The 23084-nt window shown below is 40.1% G+C and overlaps 1 protein-coding gene across 9 annotated transcripts in view; it reads left to right on the plus strand.

Annotated features, from left to right (window-relative positions):
• The window catches only part of NFIA (nuclear factor I A), a 406215-nt gene that overhangs the window by 341607 nt on the left and 41524 nt on the right, over positions 1-23084 (plus strand). For 3 of the 9 annotated variants that reach the window (XM_039380564.1, XM_039380565.1, XM_027748722.2), the window contains 3 exons: positions 7632-7718; positions 8757-8795; positions 17236-17364. The exons of 3 other annotated variants lie outside the window; for them this stretch is intronic. In XM_039380564.1, the coding sequence (XP_039236498.1) occupies positions 7632-7718; positions 8757-8795; positions 17236-17364 (255 nt within the window). The remainder of the gene's footprint in view (positions 1-7631; positions 7719-8756; positions 8796-17235; positions 17365-23084) is intronic. 3 more of the 9 variants (XM_027748734.2, XM_027748739.2, XM_027748733.2) reach the window with 2 other exon arrangements.

The raw sequence follows: 23084 nt of genomic DNA on the forward strand, positions 1-23084 counted from the left end.
GATCTTAAACATCCAGTTCCAACCTCCTGTTATGGGCAGGGATATATTCCACTAGAGCAGGTTGCTCCCAGTCTCGTCTAACCTGGCCTTGAACACTTCCAGGGATGGGGGAGTCCTCAGCCTCTGTCCGCAGCAGTCTCCAACATGGACACACAAAGCAAAGACAGTGTTGTGGTTTGGGCTTCACTTTTGACACCAAGTGAAAACTATAGCTTTCCTTGGTATTGGGACAAAAACAGACTCTTTCTGCATCTTTCCAGAGTGAGCTCCGAAGGACAGAAGCTCCTCTGGTTGACTATGGCTGTGCATTTCTTGCTGATTTAGTGTCTGTCAAACATGAATCTTTGTGAGCTCCAGACAGGTCTCCTCTGACCCAGATATCCTTGAAGATCATCTGATAGTGGAGCTTGGGGCTGCTTAGTTGCAAAATGGCATTAAACACACTGAAAGTATAGTACCTGTCTTCCAAAAGTTGAACTGGTTTTCTTGTTTGCTTCTGGGACCAATTCAGGATGTTGACTTGGATCTATAAACTCTTCTATAGATTAGATCTTGGTTAGGAAATGGACTACATTCCTTTCATGTGCTGTCTTAGCAGTTGAGATCAGCAGACTTGCTTTTTCTAATGTGTTTGGGAAGCAGAAGCAATATTTTATCTCCTGTGGTATGCTGCTGGTATAGAAATGTTCAGGCTTATTAATTCTTCAGGACACAGGAAAGTCTTCATCACCTGTGTAGGCAGTCATGGGAAAGGACCCACTGCAAAGACTCCATTGAACTCTTCTTTTTTTTTTTTTTTGAGGCAGCTGGAAAATATTAGTAATCTTCAGAGCCAATATACAGTACATATTGAGAGCCAGTAAATGATGCATATTATTGCAAATTCCTGTGCACTTCTGCATTTTATAAAACAGATAACTAAAATACTCACCTAGCCAGATCAGTTCCCCAAGGATGCACATTTCCAAGCAGAGGACAAACCAAAAACAGAGCAGAACCCAAATTAGCCAAATAGAATGGCTAGGTGGTTGAAACAAATGGTTTTAAGATCACTGAGTAAGGACCATGACCTCCTTTTGCATCAAGTCAAGGCAACTGTGAAACTTTGTGAAAGAAGCTCACCACAAAACAGATGCTGGGCTATCTTAGGTAAATAAATTACCAAAAAATAATAATAAACCCCCCCTACACTTTTTACAAAGCACAGCTGTGTAAATACTGCATGAGACAGGGGAGAAGGGGAAAGATGTAACATACACACTTTTTTTATGCAGAAGTTCTGCTCTGGGCACTGTTTATTAACATTCCCAGTACAACCATCACTCCACTGCATAGCAGACAGTGCAGCTACTGTACTCCCTGCACATGTTTGATCTTGGCTTTAGAGGAGAAAACAGGCTTTATTTTAAAGGAAACATTTTCACCCAAAGTTAAAATGTGCAGTGAAAGGTGTTAGGGGACAGGGAGGATCATAGAACAGTTGGAAGAGACCTTTAAGCTCATGTCATTCCAACCCCCTGCCATGGGCAGGGACACCTTGCAGTAGACCAGGTTACCCAGAGCCCTGTCCAGTCTGGCTTGAACACTTCCAGAACATGGTACAGGACCAAGAAGAAGACCCAATTACATCTCTTTTTTCCATTCCCTTTCCCACACTGTCAGCCACACTGACTTTAGATGTGCCCCTGGTTCTGCACAAGGTGAGGAACAATCCTCCTTAATGTATTAATTTCATTGTACTGGATACCTACTGTAATTTTCCTGCTTCTCAACTGCCAGGTACAGCACATTCCAACCTACAACAACTGTGAATCTGCCCACAGAGAGGAACAAATGGCTCTTCTCAGCTACACTGAAGGCTCACCTATTCCAGTTCACTGTCTCTGAGTTGTGGGCACTTCAGGAAGAATACAACAGCAGGACAGGCATGCAGTGATGCTTTTCAGAGTACAGCCTCACGGATTTTGCCAACAAACAGCTTAGTTTCATGAGCCAGAGGCTCTGTTCACATCTTTGTGTTTGACAACCATCAGTGAACTTTTATTTCAGAGATGTGCTTTTAACCCATTCTTTATTTTGGCCTCTACAACATCCCACAGCAGGAAGTTCCATTTTACATGGTGCTGAGTAAGGAAGAACCACTTCTTCTGTCTGTTGCCTGATCATTTTGCTTGATGTAGTGGTTTGTTGTTTTTTTTTTCACCACCAGAAGTAGTGAATAAATCATTCCCCCGTTACTTTCTTTACTTTCTTTCAAGGTAAGTGCTGCCCCAACACTTTGACTACAGGAGTCACTGAGCACAGGGAAGCATGAAATCCATCTAGCAGCCTGTTAGCTCAGGTAACAACTTGGTTGAGTGGCTGCAGAGCCATTTTACACCTCCAGGAATGTCTGTGTGCTGTGACAGCAGCTGTGTTGTGCACCCAGAGTTAGCAGTCTGTGACTTTGACCCCTAACCCCAGAGCTCACAGAGTGAATGCAGTGATCCCCCACAGAGCCTAAAGAAGGGATGATATTTTAATTCTTTCATTTTCCATCTCCAAAGACACTTAAACCTCAGCAGTATCTTCATCTAGCATGTATGCTGGCCACAGTTCTGTTCTGATTCCACTGGTATCTTGCTCAGGGAAGAGCAGGTGATCCTTAACATACTCCACCTCTGCTTGTTCCCACCACTCTGGCACAGCCCTACTGAGATCATCCTTTCTGGTTTTCTCACTGTTATTTTTAATGTAATATACACCAAAAAGCATAACATAAGAAATCCTGTTGCTAAAATTAGCTGGAAAATTATAGGCTGTTTTATTGTTTTGTGCATAGTCTTCTTTTGCCTCAACGGGATTTGCATGCAGGTCTTTGAACCCCCAAAAGCCAGCCAAGTGAAGTGGTGCCTGCAGTCCTCAGCTCCAAGAGCAGAAATCTGGAAAAGGAGTATTTTATATTGACAAGGACTGGAGGCAATGTCTTAGGTTCCACCTATAGGAGAGGAAATACTGCTATTTAAAAAAAAACAAGGATTTGTAATCAATGAGATTGGGAAAATATAAATGCATGGATTATCTTTCTTTGTATTTAGTATTTAATTACAGCAGCCCATGTTTGTCTCCAGGAGTATTATCCTTGAAGCAGCACGCTAATGCACTACCTTGCTCTGAACAGGAGAAAGCACTTTGGATGTAGTCCAGATTTAACCCTGTCTTAGGGCTTGCCTTTACTCTTAACTGAAATAACAGCACACAGAATTAAAGCATCATCCTGACTCTTCCTCGGAACATGGTCAACCCTAGATGTGAGGTGCAGCTTTGAATCAAAGGGTGATGGTCATTCCCACTTGGTTCATGACTCCTCTGCCTCGCTCTGCCTTTTCAGTCGTTACAACCCACCCTTCTTTTCCATTCCTTGAGTGAAAACTGCTCAGCCACACATAACTTAAATGTGCTCTGCAAGGAGCTGCTCCTGGCTGTCAAAGGGAAGGTTCGACATATGACATCAAGTTCATTCCTGAAAAGACTCCTGTCATCCAGGCAGAATCGCAAACTCTAGCCATTTGGAGACTTTAAAAATTAAAAGATTCCCTAAACAGCTGTATTTCTTATGCAAATCCCTGACCAAATGGGACCTCGTAAGTATTAAAGAATCTTTTGTCCTCTGCTAAAAAATGATCATCTAAAAAACCCAATAATCTGGGGGGGGAGACAGGTTTTAAGAGGGCAAAACAGTCTTACAAACAGCATTTCTCCCATGTCGTGTGAACTGCTGTACTATTGTGGTTTTACAATGCTATTTCTCTACTTTCGCTGGATTTTTCTCTTTAATGTTATGTGGAAAACCCTGAACAAAAACTGGCACTTAATTCCAAGTAAACAGTGGCAGTGACTGAATAGAAACCTGATGTCAGATATACAACCACCCTGGGAAAGTCAAAATCCACTGCTTTCTCATCTCTTCCAGTTGTTGCCTTCTTAAGTGTATTATTCATAAAATTAGCAATTCAAAAATGCATCAAATCATTATTTTTTATATTCATAGCGTCACTTTGAAAAAAAATGGTTAAAAATCGATTTGCTGGCCTCTTGGGGAAATGCTGTAATGTTTTTGGCTGTCTCCTACTTTCTGCTGCCAGCTAAAAGTACCATCTGGCTTGTTTAGGGCCCTTTTCCATATCAGGTGCTTCCAAAATTCTCCCCAACCAGAGGATTGTTTCGTTGGGTTGCTTTGCCTGCTGAGGCATGTGTCCTGGGCTGGGAATCCTACTGCTTCTGTTCCCTGCCATCTTGCTGACGGTGGTGTGTGTATGTTTGGGCACGGATCTTGCTGCCTCTCTCCCGAGGACATTTGCATCATTGTCAGCTGCACATATTAAATTGATATGCAGGGCTCAGAAACACGTATCCCATCTTTTGTCCCTTTGTTTGTGCAATTGTTGTGGTTTTAATTCTTCTTTGACACCTGGAATATCACAAAGCTGCTGATAATCTGTTGGCTACTAAGGGAAATGACATTGATAGAAGGATAATGTGTGTCAGAGTTATATCTCGATAATTGCAGACACACCCTGAACCCTCGCAGCTCAGGGAATGAATATCCTAAATCCATTATTAATTTGGAGAGTAACATGTGGCAGTTGGCTGCGGTGTCATCCTCTCGCTGCAAGAGTCACTTGCAAGGGATTTTAAGGCAGTTTTGGTTAATTCTGCGTTGCTGTGTCGAGTTATGCCTAATACGAGTCAATTTTGGTACATTCTTGCTGCCATTTTGTGGCAGCATGAGGAGCTGTAACAAAATGGGGTTGATGTCTTAACTCCTCATGGAAGGAAGGCAGCTGCCCATGTGCCTTCTCCTGCACAGGAATATGATCCCAAGGAACTGAGAACTGATGCTCTATACATGGTACCAGTTGACAGTGACACCTCCTCCTCTGGATTCTTTGTTTTCCAAATTTACTTGTTTACTTAGAAATAGAAATCCACCCCCCAAAAGGTTTATGAGTAGATTTGAAGCATTGTAATTGCGGAACATAGACTTGATGTGATGGTATGGAAAGAGAGAGCGTTTTGGAATAGCTACTGCCATAAGCTGTCTTGTCCTATTTCAAAAATGATCTGTGCCATACACTGCTGACTTTTCCTGTCCATCCATTAAAAAGTGAATTATGAAGAGTGCTGACACAAACAGATAGGAGTTTAACCTTGTTAGTAAATATCAGGTAGCTGATATATACTGCTAGAATGTTACATCACAGCCTTGCTCTTCAATATAAGTTTATGAAATTATCTTGTTACTATATAAACTGCATTGGCTGGGTACACTCTTCCAGAGAGTTATTGTTTGCTGGATGTTGGCACAGTAGCACTCCGAAGAGTCAGTTCACGATGTGGTGAATTTTAAAGACTTGGGAGATGGCCATATCTATTTTTCAGCAAAGGAATGAAAGCTTTTTTTCTTTTCTTTTTTTTTTTTTTTCCCCAAGGTATTAAAAGTTTCAAAAGATGTGCTGAAATGAAAAGGAAATAATAACTAAAGTCTGGATGGGAAGTAGTGCCTCAGAGTACTGACTTTGTTTGTTTGCTTGTTTCCCCCCAAATCTTAATATTTTAAGTACAAGTTAATATTTTAAATCAAATAAACCTGTTCTGTGAACTAGTAAGATACTTGAACTATATCACACATTATTCATTTATTTTTGTGTGAGTGCAATAAAAATTTTACAAGCTGTAATCTTGTTCTTTTAATAGAGAGAAAACTATGCAGAATATGTTGCTTAAAGTATTAGATAAGCTGCAGTATGTTAATCAAATATTTTCATGATATGAGGGCAGTTGAGAAAACAGTACAATTTTTGCTAATGGCACTGGTAAGTAAACGGATCTATCATTACATTGTCATGAAAAGTGACATTGAGCAGAAACACCCTGCCAATCCCTAGAAGATAAGTATTTAATGTAATTAGACAGACACTGTCTCCTTTGTTGAACGTAGCATTAATCACCCAGAGAAGTCCAACTTTATATGAAATGGCTTTTTCTGATGTGTCTTTGTATTAGAAAGCTTCTTACATGGTTTTGCCACAATGATATATTTGAAGAAATGACTGCTTTAGCTTTACGGGTTTCCTTATGACATATCTTGCTGTTCTGTGTTTCATAATATTTAATTTTTTTTATTTAGCAATGTTGCATTATATAACTGTGACTTGTTCCTAAGTCTAGAAACCTATGTGCAATTGGAGCTGAACCTCTTTGAAGCAGTTTAATGCATTCAACTTATGAAATATAAAAGCAGCACAAATAGCTTCCGTTATGTTCTTCAGTCCTTCCTATGTGGTATTAGCACAGGTTCATTGTTATGGCATAAGTAAAATGTTTCTTGCCTCAAATGCTAGTCCGTAATATCACACACACACAAAAAAATAAAAAAACCTTCTTTTTATGAAAATCTCATTGTTAAATGGATGAAAAATGTTGCCCCCTTCCAGAATTCATTGGCACTACATTTTTTTTCTTTTTTTTTTTTTTCTCTCTTCTGTTGCTTGTAATTTGTACTGTGAAACGCTGTCTGGTTATGAACTGGTATCAATTTGAGTCAGTGCACAGCTGTGTCTTCCCACCTTCTCAGTGGTGCCGAGGGCTTTGAAGGAAAAGAATAGGGTTTAGTCGGAGATGACAGGGGACTTCACCGGGTAACAGGTGGAGGTCAAGTCAGTTTATTTGTTGGGCTGAACAGAGTGCAGAGATGAAAAATCTTTGCCATAATAAGGTTTAGGAAGAAAATGCTGACTAGTCTAAGCTTTGATTCCAGCTGACAGATCCTTTTCTAGTGTTCATTACTTGATTTCACAGTCCAGGCAATTTTAAGAGGCTTAAAATTATGTTTCTGCTCTCCTCTATAAAACTTTTTGATCACTTTCTAATTTTTTGCTTTAAGTAAAGTTATAGGGACTCCCTGATATATCACTCCTGCCTGTAGACTCTTACAAAGTCAATATGCCATAAAAATGTAAGGATAAGCTTTTTTTTTTTTAGAACCCTACTTTTACTGATTCTTTTAATAAATGGAGTAAAAAATTCACGTGTAGGCACCAATTTGATTAGAAAATTAAAACTTTCTAAAAACTCCTCTGAAAAGTGGATGTTCAAACAAGCAGGATGCTTGAGAAGCCAGTGTTCCTGTCTGGGAATATGAGATTTTTGTGTTGCTGGTGACAGCATTAATGAAGCCGCGCCAGCCCAGTGTGCTGAGTTTCAATCCCCGAGTGCCAGTGAGCCAGTGAGCTCTGTCCTGAAAGGGAGTCACAGCAAGACCCCGGAGAATCAGAGCAGAACGTCCTGACGTTGTGTGGCAGTGCTGGGACTGGGATGACCTGTCGGCATCGTTGCATGTCACTGCAGCATCACAAAGGGATTTCAGAGGGCTGAGCTGTGAGGGTGCGGGTCTCTCCTAGTTTAGTCTCCTGCCCTTCCCCGTGCCAGCTGCTGGGAGGGCAACAGAGGCATTTCTCCTTTCCCACCCTTTTTTTTCCACCACCACCTGCTTCCTACCTGCTGGAGTGGGCAGAATAGGATTATCTTTAGCCATTTGCTAAAATCTTCCCCCTCAGACTTTCTATTACTTCTGCATTCATTCTTTGCAGGAAGAGGAAACTCACTGGTCAAACCCTTGGACACCAGAATAGTTGCATGCAGTTTCCCAGGGAGCCAGATAGCTCTAAAGCTTCCCAGTGAGTGACAGTTTCTCTCTTCTATTCTTCTGAAACATGTGTTTTACACATATACTGAAAAATGTTAATATCAATTTGCAGCCAGATTCTTGCTTTTTTTTAATTAAAAAAAGAAATCAAATCTCCCAAAGTATTTACACTTAGAGCACCTCAGCACACATGTCACTTTTTTACGTAGGAAAAAGTGTTGGATGCTCTTATACACATAACATCATTGGGCTGGAAAGCTGTTAGCTCATTCTGAGTTAGTGGCAAGAACGCTGGACTTGCCAGCACCAAACTGTGAAACCTTTTCTGTGTGACTGGTAGAAATCTCATGGGGGTAGAAATCCAAAAATGGGGAGGAGGGGGGAATGTAAATCTGTGCATTTGGATTCGAGCAGCTTCAATACCGTGATATCAACTTTGTCCTAGAAGTCCTTGAATCACAAATCATTGGGAGAGTGTTTTGGAGAATTATCACTGTATGCTTTCCCTGGTCTTTTACTCTTTTCTAGGCATCCATTAGTTCCCACTGTCAGTGAGAGGATTCTGGACTAGGTGGATCCCTGTAATCTGATTTGGCATGGCTATTTTTCTGTGTTCCTAAGCTCATGAGATCAAGTTATGTAGGATTATTTCATAATGCCAGAGCAGGAGTTTCTGAGGTTCGACAAAGCTATATAGCAAAGTGTCTGATAAAAGAAAAATCCTGTCCCATACTGTAGCTTTCTTGGTCCAGTGAAGCAGCATCCTCATGCATACAAATCTTGTAAAGTTGCTTCTGATAGCTCCCTCTGTCCCTTCATTTTTGCAAGCTAAAGTGCCATTTTCCTTTTTACAGCTTAATTGAACCTAAATGCACCCATTTTCTGCGATGTGGTATTTTGGTAATTTTACTATTTGCTTGTAAGTTTTCCCTTAAGCAAACTGAAAGCTTCCCCTTTATCACTTCACTGGGCCAAGATTTCACACAGTATCCTGCTTGCTACAAAATATGATAGTGTTCTCTCTCACCTTGTTTCTTTTTTCTTCTTTTACTTTCTTTTATAAAATCAGGATATCTAAGAAACCCCGAACACCGCGGAGCACTACATGGTGGGTGTGCTTATTGAAACAATGCCAATGCTCTTGTTCTCGGTACACAGACATGTTGTGTTGGTTGGGGGGGATGTACCAGGTGTCCCTCTCGCGTGGATTCTCCAGTGTCTAGTAAGGACAGAGCTCTTGCCGAGCACTTTGCCAGAGTGACAGCGCTGGAGGGAGCACTTACATGTCACCTCTGCCCTTCCTGTGCCTGTTTTCATGGAACTTGCAGGGAGATTTTCCCTGGGAGCCCTCTGCCTCTCTGTCAGGTGTGTTTTCACTTGTTCCATGGGTGAGAGAGGTGTTGGGCAGCTCACATGAGCAGCATGGCCATCCACGGCTCTTCTGGAAATGATGCCAAAGCCAAACTGCTGTGCTCTGTCTTCCGTCCCAGAATCCTAAAGCCACTGGGAATGCAGAAAAGTGAGCCTGATTTCTTCACCTGTCTGAGAACTCACCTGTTGGAAAGCAGTTTCAGTCTCTGCTGCCTGGGAACTGCTGGTGGCAGGTCTGCAGTGCCATTCCAGTGGGGACTCACCGGTGTGCAACTGGAAATGGGCACTTCCCAGTAAAGAGCGCAACAGTTGTGTGTCACCTACAAATTATTTTTGGTGCTATGGAGAAATAATATGACTTTTCAGTCCTGTGACTCTCAAACTCAGATGGTAAAAACACCAAGAACTACCAGATAGCAAAACATAACAGTTCCATGAGTACACTCCTGAGCTGTCAAATTATAAATCTCTTGGTACAATACACGTGAATTCAGTTTGCAACATTTTCTTTCTTTGGAATAACCTATAAACTCTTCACCTCAAATTGTGCAGAAATCAGGTGACTTTACAGTCCGTGGTAAATCATCTGAGCTACTTTGAATCCTGACCACAGCTTTTTATTAATTAAAGCACATGTTCAATGGCAGTGTACACTGATTAAATCTTCAAAACCAATATTAGCACCAAACTTAGTCTTGTCATCATAAAAGTCATTTGAAAACATTACCATGCAGTAACTGAGGTCACAAGTCGAAAAAATCTGCATATTTACCCATCTCCATCTCATGCCTGGGGCGTTTTGCAGCCATCATTGTTATATATAGCCTGAGTAGCCAATGATCGTTTGATGACATACAAATAATGAGCAAACGATTTTTGAGGAAATTAAATAAATAAATAAACCCAAAAAATTCTACTCTGTCCTCTTCAGTTACTAAAATTCCCTTTAGTATCACTTGCAATTTAGCATCCATATGCATCCCAGGAAGATATAGTTGAAACATAAATCTATTCTGGGTCCTTTACTTGCAAAAATATCATACCTCAGCTATAATCATATGCAAAGACTTTTTAGAGGGCTTTGTAAATGCCATCCAAATTTATGATGGCATTTTTTGCCTTGCAGCTATAGATGTTCCATCCCCAAAGCACCCACATAAAGGTATATTCTCCTATGGATGGCTGCAGTTTGTCCCTGCTGCTATATCTAATCTGCCAAGTATGCTGAAAAACTCTCAAGTAGCATTTGAAATGAAACAAATGTAGTCATGAATTTTAGACGAGATGTCTAAAGACGTCATTAGCCTTTTTTTTTTATTCTTCTTCCAATATATATTTATACAGTGCAAAATGATGCCAAAGCTAACATTAAATCAAAGGGAAAATTGAACTGTTATCCTGCTGTTTATTACACTTCTCATTAAAGTTTTTAAATGTAAAACTCATTAAATTATATTTTTAAGAAATTGGTAGGATGTTTAGTACTAGTTTATTAGTTATTGAAAGAACTGCTTGGGTGACAGAGCAGGAATGAAGCCTAACTTAAGTGATCTAAAACATATCCAGATGATGCTGTAAACACAGATACAAACAGATAAGGTAATACACTCTATGGGAACGTTGTACCAAACAATTTGAGACAGACTTTAATGAGGTAGAATTTTAAAATAATGGGCAATATTGTAGTGCTCGGCTTTAAAATTCTGTAGGCAAAGTTTTCCATCAGTATAAATTGATATTTCTCCTTTGTAAGTGGATTAGTGCTCACTTACGAAGGAGAAATTTCAATCTCCTTTTTCCCTAAGTGACATCAGAATTTTGATTCTAACTTGAATTATCATTTTTGGCTAAAAATTGCTGAGGAGTCCAAAAGCATTTAAAACCTCAAGCCATTGAATCCATTTAATGCGCCTTTGGCACCTCTCTCTCTCTCAGTCCTTTTTGAACATTCTGGTCCTCATTTTAATCAATCTCTTTTTATTAAGTTCTTTGGCTCATTTACTTGTACGTGCATTTGCTTTATTTTATTTGGAACATTTCTTTTGTAGTGTCTTGAAAAAGAGTTGTGACATTTCTTTTGGATGGCTTCTTAAGTATCTGGCAGTCACCTATGATACGATGTTGATGGGTACGGATAGATTAGCTCTGTTTTCCTGATGATCTGTCAGATGTCGAGTTCTGAAGAAACTGGTTGTGTGTGTTGGTGATGCATATGCAGTAGTTTGATAAGTGGATAGAGGGGGAGCTTTCATTTTTCTTCTGTAAAATCACTGTTTATTAAGCTGGATTTAGCCTTGTGAAGCGAGGTGCTCGTTGGCAGGTAGTTAATCAGTGATCATGGCAACTCCGAATGCAACCAGGGGAGCCAGTATCCATTCAGAACGTAGAAACTAAAGAGCACTTCATTAGGATGAGTGAATTTCCATCTGTGTTGTATTTTGTGTATACTGGAGCAATTAATACAGTAAACTGATGGATGGCAGTTAGTGTGATTGTATCTCGGCTGATGACAAAGTTTGCGCAGCACTAAACAGAACAGACTTACTATAACTGGCAGGACTGTAGCCATCAACATTTCAAGAAGCTTGAAATTAAGGATTCCCCAGGAAAAAAAAATATAGCAGCTGATCAGCATTTTTGTTGATACTGATTTCAGTGAAATTGCTGGAATAATTTGCACAGAAGGATGAAAATTCCTTGAAAAATTCTTCCCATGTATCAGGTTTTTATTTCAACAGCCAAGTTGTTTTTCTGCATCATCTATTTGTTCTGCATGTTGTTGAGTTCATGGTCCACCTGATGATATCTGAACTTCCGTGATTCCTTTTCCTAGTGTGCCTTGAGAAGGAAGATCCAGACCATATTTCATTCATAGCTTTTGTTACAAAATCTCCTTCAAGAGTGTAGTGGGAATATTGGGGTAATTATCCAGAATTTGTCTTTGGAGGTGAATATATGAGCTGGTCTACCAATGTGGCTAACAAGAGATGGAGTTTTTGTTTAAGATGTGTGCAGGCAGAATAATGGTAGTTGTTAATGGAGTGAAATTGGATATATATGTATATATAGAGATAGATATAGATATATATACAGGTATAAATACAGCTATAGATTTGGATAGAAAAGGTATTTTTCTCCTCTTGCTGTGACTCCATTCACTCCATCAAAGTTAATTCTAATTTCAGTCCCTCTGTTAGTAAGGCACGTAGGTACATGGAAAAGAGGTTCACAGATATTTATTTGTTCTGGGAAGGATTTGTGCTTTCAATTCTCACGCATCATTTTCTGGTCCATTTAAATATATATCAGCCTCATACATGAACATTTGAAGATCTTTAGCTGTACTCAAGGAAGACTCTTATGTGGTGCGTTTCTAGTACTGGCAAACGTAAGGAGGTAGAGGAATTAAACCCACCACAATGCTCCAGTGCCCCTTAGAAGATGAGGAACATGAAGTATTCCTGTGCACTCACTGATTAAACTTGGGCTGGAGGTTTGCGAAGTGCAGAGTTTTCGAAAGTCTTACTACGGGACTTCAACATCTGTGCAATGGCTCCAGTAACCAGAGTCTCCCAAGGACAAGGATCCCATTTACGCTTGCATTATGCATTGAGCAGAAGGGTGTGATGCATGATGTGGAATGAACAAAATAACTTGTGTGTTTAGGGAAATGCCAAATTAATGAAAATTCAGAAAGCTCTAATGTTGAAAAGGCACACAAATTCCTTGATAGAAATATAACGCTGCTAACAGTTTCAAGATTATTGTTGTCTGAATTTTCTGCTTATTGTGTACTGCAATTAAAATTCTTTTCAACTGAAAAACCAATGTCAAATTAATATTTCCTTTTGGAAAAAAAAATACGAAAGTACACATCTTGTTCCATTTAGCACCATCATGGTCTTTGATCTGGTTCCCTCTGTCCAGTGAAAAAAGCAGATTCAAGTTAATGGGAGCAGGCTAAGACCATATATGTTTGGCATACATATAGAATCACATGAACACAAGTACAGTAAGTTAAAGTAACACACCCACTCAGGCTTCCATCTGCGCTTTCTTCCAAAAATCCCTTTATTTTCTTTTTTTATTTAGTAATTAACTTTCCCATTTTTTCTGTAGTTAAAAGCTGCCATAAGATGAAAATAGACTAAGTCTGATTTTCTTCTCCCGCACTCTAAATAACATTCAGAGGAGACTCAGACCTGGATTCTGAAATCTGTGTTCCCTAAAAGTGCCAGGTGTGACTGTGATTTGGACAACAGTACTATCCACAGAATAGTAAGGAACACACTTAAACCCCACCTGGGTTACCCAGCCGTTGTGTTCTGGCTGTTCTTGTTTATTCCTTGCTCAGAGCAGATGGATAGAAAGAGGCAGGGAACGGGGAGGATCCTTGGCTCCATTCCCTATTCACTGGCCAGCGCAGCTGAGATGGGCTGGGGGATGTTGTAATTTGTTGCTGCCCTGCACCAGAGAGCAGAGAGAGGAGAGCAGGGACTCAGAGGTGTCCTTAGAGTTGGCACTACCCCTTCCTTGGGGTCCTGTGAAGTGCTGAAATCTGATGTTCAGAGCAGTGGTCCCCAATATCCATTGGCTCTCGGGAACAATGCTGAGGAAAGCCGTGCAAGGCAGCAGCATCCTCCTGGGATGCATCCCCAGCTCTGCCCGGGGTACCTTCAGCTTTAACTTTTTAATTTCCTGCATCCCTGAGCAACACAGGAGGGGACGCTGCAGGCTGGGGACCACTAAATGTGTTAAAACTCATTAGATATGAAACAGAAGACCTTTAAAACTAGCCAAGAGTCTCAAACATGGGTGCCAAAAATTAAACACCTAATTCCATATTTAGTTCTTTACCTTAGTTCCTGCCTCATAGCTGTTAATATACACCATGCCATCTCACAGGTGGCCTAATTTTCATAGGCACCAGGCACCTACAACTAACTCAAGTGCTGAGACTGCTCACCTAAGTGAGACTTGTAGTATTTGAAGCTTTTCTGGGTGATTAAACCAGAGTTCCCTCTCTCTCAGCTCCTGAAAGGAGCTTCGATAGAATGACCAGCATTGTAACATATGGCTTAGCAAGGGGAGAAAAAAAAGAAGAAAATGAGTATTAGAAATGGATGGACTAAAGAATACGCAGGATATATCAGGCACATTAACCAAACATATGGTGCTAAATGAGATATTTTTTTTTAAATTGCAAAAAAATTGACATTCCTGGCAGTCTCAAGGATAATGTGACATGGCTGTGATAAATTTAGAAGAATGGGACATATTTTGGCTTGTTCTTGGAAACCTTTTTCTTGCATGCCGACTGTATTTCTTCTTTTATTAACCCATTCAAAGAATGTTTGAATTTTGCTGCTAGAGCACCATGCTAGCGCAACATAAAATGTGAATGATGCTAATTGCTTTGCACTGCCTAACTTTCTGTCATCCTCTCCCCTCTTAAAGGACAAAACATGCTTTGGAAATGAGCTGGCAAGCTCATCTTCTTCTTTCTCTTGGTCAATATTAAGTGATGTAATTAAGCTCCTGTTTGCATATTCTTCTGAACTAGGAAGCAGCCATTTTTTTCTTGAGATCTGATGGATGTGATCACTCAAAATAAAATGTGTCATTACAAACCCCAAACAAAACAAAAATATGGTATAGTTGGACTGTTCCAAACCAATACATCTCAAAATACCCCGAAATAAATAAATAAATAAACCAAACTTGTGATAATAATGGCAATCAGAACGAGAACAAACAAATAGAACAAAAGTAGTAACAATTATCAGTGCTTCAATTTGTCTTTCTACACAATTTTACAGCATAATGTTACATTAAAATCTGTATTTTCACATGAAAACAGCTGCCTCAACCTTATGAAACCCATCCCTATATGCACATGACACTGCTCAGCATTGTCACACTCAAGGTCATTCATCAGCTTCATTGCAGCTCCTGAAGTTCCAGTGTTTGGACACAATCACATGAACTTGCTACAGCTTTAAACCATGTTCCACTGCCTCTCTGCCCCTTTTCCCTACCATGATTTAGGTGAGTCATGCAGGTTTTTTAACACAGGGGCAAAAGAAAAGCTATTTCACTTTTTTAGAAGCTTTATTATCTTTCCCATAATCCTGAAGAGGGTTTGCAGCCAGAGGATATGGGGAAAGCAGGGAGTTCATGAGCCAACTGAACCATACAGTGCACAGACTTGGAGATCTTACTCCTTCCACTCCTTCTATGCTTGCCCAGGGCACAAGTAACTCATGTCCTACCTGGACCCCTGCTGCCCAACCTTGCAGTTGGAGCACTTACGTGCTGGCATATTTTACTGTGACCTTCCCTGTACATAAATTCTTGGACCATCCATGCTATTTTGCACTTGAGGTTGGGTTTGACACTCGTTTGGTGTTTCCATCCCTAGTTCTTCCATCATAAGGAAATCAGGGTCAACAGCACCATTAATTTCTTTGAGTGTCCTTGTCCTGAATACGGACATTCAATAACTGTTACATCCAAACATGCTATTGGAGCAGAAATTCATCAGGCTGCATTGGAATATTTCATCAAGACACCTTAGTTCAGTCTCCTTTTCTCTCTTCCCCCTCGACTGAACCAATCTTTTCTTTTGTCCCTACTCTAAAGTCCTTAAGACCAATATGAAGAAAAAAACCAAACCCAGCCCAATATTTTTTTTGCACAATAGTCAGTTCTAAATTTTGATTTTTAAAAGGTTAAGTCTGTAACCTTTCCTGCTGTGAGGAAAAAGCCACCACGACAGCAAACCCTGTAGCAAACAGTTTTGAGGGAAAAAGCTTCAAGTACAACACTGGAACTCGAACCATTCCCTTACTTTATTTAACTTTCAGAAATATAAACTGCAAAGCCTCACTGAAACCATTAAGACCCAGCAGTGCAGCATATAAAGTACAAGAAGGCTCCTGCTTATTGCAATCAACATCCCAGGGACTATAAAACTAGTGTTATTAAATATAAAGTTAATAATATTGCCCAGAGATAATATTGTCCAGGCCTCTCTCTTTACTTTTTAACAATTAAGTTCTATAAAATGCAAAGTTGGAAATAAAGTGGAATGACTTTGCTAGTGGAAGTTCAACTTCCACGTTATCTGATATTTTGCTTTTGCACCTGAAATCTCAACCATTCTGCACCTTTGTTATATACCTACAGATGTGTAAAATGCCTGATGATCTGTATATACTGGAAATTAGGAGTTTTCAGAAAATGTGCAGATAATCAGAATAACCAGACGCCTCTAGAGCTATAAAAATATAGAGACTAGTACTGACACATTCATACTTTTTATCTATATACTGTGATATTCTTTTATCCAAGCATCAACCATACAAAGAAAAATCTTGGATTTTAAAAGCCTGTTGAAATATATTAATTCCAATAATTTCTTTGATGCCAATGGCTTGACATGGCATCAACAGGAGTTATTCTAATACCAAACTGGTCAGATTAGCATCACACCATTTCTGCCTGTCCATGGCAGAGGTTTCACCCAGTGACAACTTAACTCTGATTTTCGTTGGAAGCCTTTGATATAGTTCAAGGGCATTATACAACTCTGAAATAATTCTAGTGCGGCTTTTAATATCAAGACAAAAATACCATTCACCCTTTAAAAAAAAATTGAAAGCAAAAGAGAAGCACATAAATATATTACTTTCAAATACCTTTGAAGTCAAGAGAGTAAGGGGAGGCAGAATTTGAACTCAGAAAACTTCATTCTCTAGTTGTGCCTTGAGTCGTGCAGCACATTTAAAAGATCCATTTGCAATAATCTACTAAACCAACGAGTGAAAGACAGAACTCATAAAAAGCCTGTAAAAATCCAAATGCTCCAGCTATTACCCATTTCTAAAAATAAAGCAGAGTAGGTTTCAGTAGCAATAATAAGCTGCATCCTATCCATATTTCAGATTTATAAGAAAAATATGGCTGCCTTTTAGTACTCATGGCTCAGAGCAAACCATGGCTGCTTCTGCCTTCAAAAAGACCACAAATAAAAGTGAGCTTTCAGCTTGCTGTTGTGTTCGCTTCATTTGTCCTTTAAGTGTGTCTAGCTGCTTCTGCACCCCCTTTCACAATGCATAGGCTGTCGTTCCATGACCTAGCATTATTAAATTGCACTTATCAATCATTCTTGCCAGGAATGCCATCGCCAACTACATTAAAGAAGTCAGAGAAGTCTGGTTTCAGCAGTCCCTCGCCTTCGCAGACCTCCTCCCTTGGAACGGCTTTCACACAGCACCATCGACCTGTCATTACAGGACCCAGAGGTGAGGCTTTACCCAAGAGCCCCCAGGCAGCTTAAACATGTGCCACGGCACCCAGTGTCCATCCCAGCGCCTCTCCATGGAAAGCCATCACCACCTGTGACCTGCCCAGAGAGAGGCTGCTCTCAGAACCTTGAGAACCCTGAGGATTTAGGTGTCTAGAGTTTGGTTTTGTTAGGCTGGGCTCTTTAGGCAAGCTCCTGATGACCACTCGAAAGTGCCTATGGTGGAAGCACTGGTTTCTGGGGGCTTGGGGTTTTATTTGAAGAGGGTGGGGAAAGGGACAGGATGTGTTGCAGAGAGTGTCTTCTGCTTGTGACCATTCATCACGTTGATTCAGTCCAACTGCTTGAGACTTCTGACATCACTTCTGACCCTCGCCTGTCTTCCAGCACTGTGGCTTTCCTTCTGCCAGTCGTTTATTTTCGTGCTGTTGGTGTCAGCGTGCCGAAGAACCGCCTTGTTAGGGGACTCCTTTGAAGTTGATTCCTTCAATGCTTTGGCTGGTTATCCTCCCAGTACTCTTCTGACGGACTTTCCAAGTAAAAGAGATGTCCTCTGGGTCTAGACATGCTTATACATTTTTGTTAGAAAGATGCATTTGCATTTAGCCTAGAAAACTAAATGTAATTCTCAGTTCACATTTGAAAAAGAACTCACTTGGGCACAGTAAGAGACACAAATGAATGAATCCTCTTACAAACCTCTTTGGAAGATACAAAAATAGGAATGAATGGTTGTGACATGTTTCTTTCTGCTATGAAATTTTGTTTCATTTAGAGAAGATTATTAAGGAATTGGTCGAATGGTGAAGCATAAAAAGGCATATTAGCAATTCATCCTAGAAATTATTTGGAAATGTCTATTTGGCATCAGCGTGGTTTTACTGAGGGCAGCTTAAACTAGGAGGAGCCTCTTTGTCTGCACAGTCCAGGTGATGTGGTGAGAAGTGGTGGAATTGCACAGAGTTGAAGCAAGATCAGACTTGTACTTCATGGAGTTTTGTGCTTTGTTAAATCTACTTATTATAGTTTGATTTGTTGTGGTTAATCCATTAAAATTATTCATTACCCTTAGACACACACCTAGATCCTCAGAAGATGTTTAGGCATCTAAGCTCTGTACAGATTTCCCTTGACATTTGGATCTGAGCTATCTGGCAAATATATCTTCTTTTAAAAGGCTTGCTAATTGGTGATATAAGTATGAATAATATGAAGCTTCCATTAACATTCTATTCAGTGCACATCAGCTGACTCCGAATTCCTGTCTTTTAGAAGTTCAGCCTTTTAGATTCGGGTTGTTGATTGATTAGTTAATAGGCCTTCCTTTATTTAGCTATTTTTTACCTCCCACTAATTTTTTAAGATCATTGACTGCCTCTGTCTGCCCCTGTTTAGACCCTCTGTGTTTTGGATTTTTGTGTGGTTGAGAGAGGAAATATCTCACTGGTGAGGCCTTGTTTAAATCTCATCTACAGTCTGTTTTCACAAGACTTTTTCTGTGCACTGGCAGATATCCATCGGCTACGTGAGAAGAACATTCAATGGCAGCCAGAAGTTGAAAGAGCAAATACAATTATTACAGTCCCAAATTTTGTTTGTTTGGAAGGAGATGTCTTTACTAACTCCATAAAGAAGTAGCACAGTTTTTAATCATCATGGTTCCTAACAGGTTAACCAAAACTGTTCTTCTTCATCTTCTATTTTATGATTGTTCACAAAGTCTCACAGATTTTCAGGAAAAAATCTCTCTGAATTTCTTTAAGTGTCATCATCCTGGAAAAGTCTTCTCTCAGACTTCATTCTTTGCTCTTTTTGGACATTCCTTCTCAGTATTCTTCCAAGCACACTGGCTGTGTTTATTTCTCTGCTACAATGATCGTTCTGTTAGTAAAGGGTAATATACTGAGATGGATTATTTCCTGCAAATCCAGCTTTGTTCTTTATCCCATTGCCTCCAGTGTACTTTAGGGACAGTAAGCACAAGAGAGAAGCTTTTCAGGTATCAGAAGTGGCAGCATAAAGAGTATAATGCAATAGTATAAGAGGATATAATTCAGCGATTCATATCCACCAGTAGTTACTGTAAGTTGTGCCTCTGCAGAAATGATATAGCACACATATGTTACATTCTCTTTGGATACAGGTGCATTAGGTAAATGGTCAGTGGCAGGTCATTCTGAGGGGTCTTCAGAAAACTAAGAGCAGGATTTAATCTTCAATCTTCAGAGAGATTTCAGAGAGAGGAGAGTTGTGAGTAAGTAGGTCACCATCAGAGTAAGCTCCTCAGCCAACCAAACAATCACAAGAAGGTTCGATATCCTTCTCATGTTCATATGTGCAAGTTTATCACTTGGATGTGTGTATGAGATGCATTTGTAAAGCATGATCAAAATAGCAGAGAAGAAGCTGTAGACTATTCATGGCAGGTGTTGTCATTGACAACCAGTGATTTATAACTTCTCAGGAATATTCCCGAATCTTTCACACGCTTTCAAACATCCCTTAGAATACAGTGCACATCATATGCTGGGGTATCCCAGGATACTGAGTGCCCTTCCCAGTCATCCCCAAAGTGAGTCATTCTGGAAACAAAACTTCCTTGGAGGAGGAGTAGATCCTTAAGAGGATTTCTTAGCTCTGAGATGCTCCATCCAATGAACCAGTTGGAAAACCTCTGCTCTCATTAAATTGTCTGGATGCTCTGCGTTGTGGAGGGCTGTGCACTAGCTCCTCTCTGCACTGGTGCTGCTGCCAGTGCTCGGCCCAGCTGGGCAGTAGCCAGCAGAGAGGATCTGAGCTGGCTGACCAACGGACCAGATGTGCAGTGAGTGCTGGCGCATGGATGCCAATGCTTCAGTGACTCCTCAGTAGTTCCAACAGATGGTAGCAAGATCCAAGTTTCTTTGGTGCTAAGCTAGCAAAGTGATTCATGGAGCCTCACTTGATGATGGCAGTTTTTTGGGCATGACTCTATGAATGCACCATATGTCTTCTCTGGACCAGCGTGGTTAGGACTCAGTGCCTGGCAGATGGTAAATTGATCACCTATAGGGTGGCTTTAGCATCACTATCAGTTTTAGAATTTATTTCAAATACATTCAAGCACTCAAATCTCTTACTCCTACGCAGCATACTTTTGTTACCTGCAAATTAGATTATTTGGTGGTCAGTGTAATTCACCACAGCACTCCAGCATTGCAAAGCCATAGTGTATTGCTGGCACCTCACAAAATTTCCCAGACCACTTGAACTTTTTACCAGACAGTGAAGGATTTAAATACCATGGGTGACAGCAGTATTTACATAAGTGGTTTTAGGCTTCCATGTATTGCTACTTACACTCTGGTGACTTTATATCTGGAGCTAAAAGTTAAATTGACCACGATCTTGTAAACCCAGGATGTACAGCAGCCTGTGCTGCAGAGCATTCAAGCATTTCCACAGAATATGACAGTGTGGATCCTGCAAGCCAAAAAGCAAGGGAAAAAAGGCAAGTAAAGAAAAAAAATAACAATGAGATGGTATGTTAGGAAGATAAATGAAGGAGAAAGACAATTACAAGAGGCAAGAAATACAGCACAAAGGGAGAAATCCGAGGAAGTGGGTGTGTGAGCAGAAAGAAGAAGGAATGAAAGTCAACCAGTGGACTGGTTTCCATTATATTAATTTCTCCATAATTACCATCGCCACTGAGACTTTTATCAGGACAAGGGCTGCCAGGGAAACACTGCAGGACAGTACTCTCTGTTCATGCCAAAGTGGCAAAAACTTTATGTCACATATCTGGAAAGATATTGTGCCCTTCTCTATCTAAATTCTCGACTGGGTCACCAAAGTATCAGTGCCTGTTCGCTGTCCTGTCAACCAGCTTCAAGTGAATCAAAGTGATAATTCCTGCTGCACAGTGTAAAAAGACATTTTGTAATATCCTGTTCTGTACAACTCTCAGTGGCTGCTCCTCGGTGCTGTCAGCTGGCAGACTGGTGTAACCTTCTACTTTCCTTTGAATTTTGACAAAAACAAAGTGGTGCAACTTCATTTTGATGCAGACACCTCAGATCAAGGGATGGTAATGTCAGATAGCCAAAAGAGGAGAGAGTCACACCAAAAGGGTGAGAAAGTTGAGGTGAAGCCATAAATAGCACAATGCTGCCCATCAGATGAGTTTACATGTTGCAGTTTACAATGTCAGGATAGCTGACTGTGTAGGAGAAGATTTTGATTTTCTCCACTCAGTTTGCAATAATCTGGTGTTGAAGGAAAAGCAGTTTCTAACAGATGGCCTCAAGGTCAGGGTTTAGCAATGACACGATCCCCAAATTGCCACCGACTGCAATGCCCAGGCAGGGAGGACAGGGAGGGAGGTTTGCAAACGGTTAAAGCTTCAGCTAAACAAAAGTCAGGAACCGTGTAATTAAAACTCTACCTTTGTTGTATTGTAAAGAGTTAGCCTGTGACATAGGAAATATTTAAAGGAGCAGGCTGTTCAGCTAATTTGTGTGTGAGTGAACCGCTTAGACAGTCCTATCCTAAATTAACTATAAGACCACCCACCGAGCCCGCCTCATAAAGGGCCGTGATTGCTCAGCTTCATTTTGTATAACCATTCAATAATTACTAGATAAATGCATAACTAAAAGCTCTATTACACTAATAATTTGTACTGAGATAGATGTGTGGGACACCATGCTGGGTTAATTTGTCATCCCTGCAGCAAACTTCTAAAGAGGGCTCTTTTGCAGTAGAGTTGTGTTAATATGTTGCTCCAGTGAGGACATGTTAGAGCAACAAGATGACTTGGTCGCTTAATCTCCTAAAGAGGCAAAATGCCTGGAGGGTAAGTGCCAGAAAGAAGAAAGGGGGGTGATTAACACAGTGGACCCAGATTTAAACTCATCCTGACAAAAGGAGCTGATCTAACTGAGCAAAAGAACGAAAAAAGGGGAGTGTTAAAAATACTAATAGGATTTCATGCATCCCTAAAAAATTATATAAAAATAAAATGCTGCAGGAACAGTGTTTTGCCCATGCTTTTACTGACACTGACTTCAGTTTCTTTGCTCTCTTTGATGTATCCGTGAAGTTAAACTATATGCTTTAAACAGTGCAGTGAACTATAATATTTTTATCTCTGCGTTATGCTAAATTCTTCTAGCTTCAGACACACACAAAAAGCACATTATTGCTTTAAATATGGGACCCATGTTTAAGCATCAGAGCTCTGGATTTTCAACCTCCTTTATTGACAGAACCATAAATCATGTTAAAGTTAAGTGAATTACTGTAGCGTGGAACTATAGCTTTAACAATGTTTATGTAGTATCAGCTTACCATCTACAGAATGAAAGGGGGGAAAAAACACTGATATTAGAAATGGGAATGTGGAGTCCTATTAACTTAACAGCAATATATCACTCCAAAGTCACAGATTCCATTACCATGCCCTTTTTAGTATCAAAGCAGAATTATATCATCACACACATAAAGGTTGCAGTTTTTAAGAGAATTTACATTTCTATTGTAAACTTATCAACTGCATTTCATTATAAGAAAGACATGATATATTTTCCTAGCAGCAGTTTTTATCTTATGATGAGAATATATGAGAATACATCATGTGTATTAAAAGCAATAATAATATGCACAAGTTGACAGCATTTGATGTGATGTGGGAATTCTATGAATACGTTAAATTAGGGGGTTTTTGACCCCTAGCTA

This window comes from Pipra filicauda, unplaced genomic scaffold, assembly GCF_003945595.2.
Source record: "Pipra filicauda isolate LSUMZ 115617 unplaced genomic scaffold, ASM394559v2 scaffold19_size4547281_pilon, whole genome shotgun sequence".
NCBI lineage: Eukaryota > Metazoa > Chordata > Aves > Passeriformes > Pipridae > Pipra > Pipra filicauda.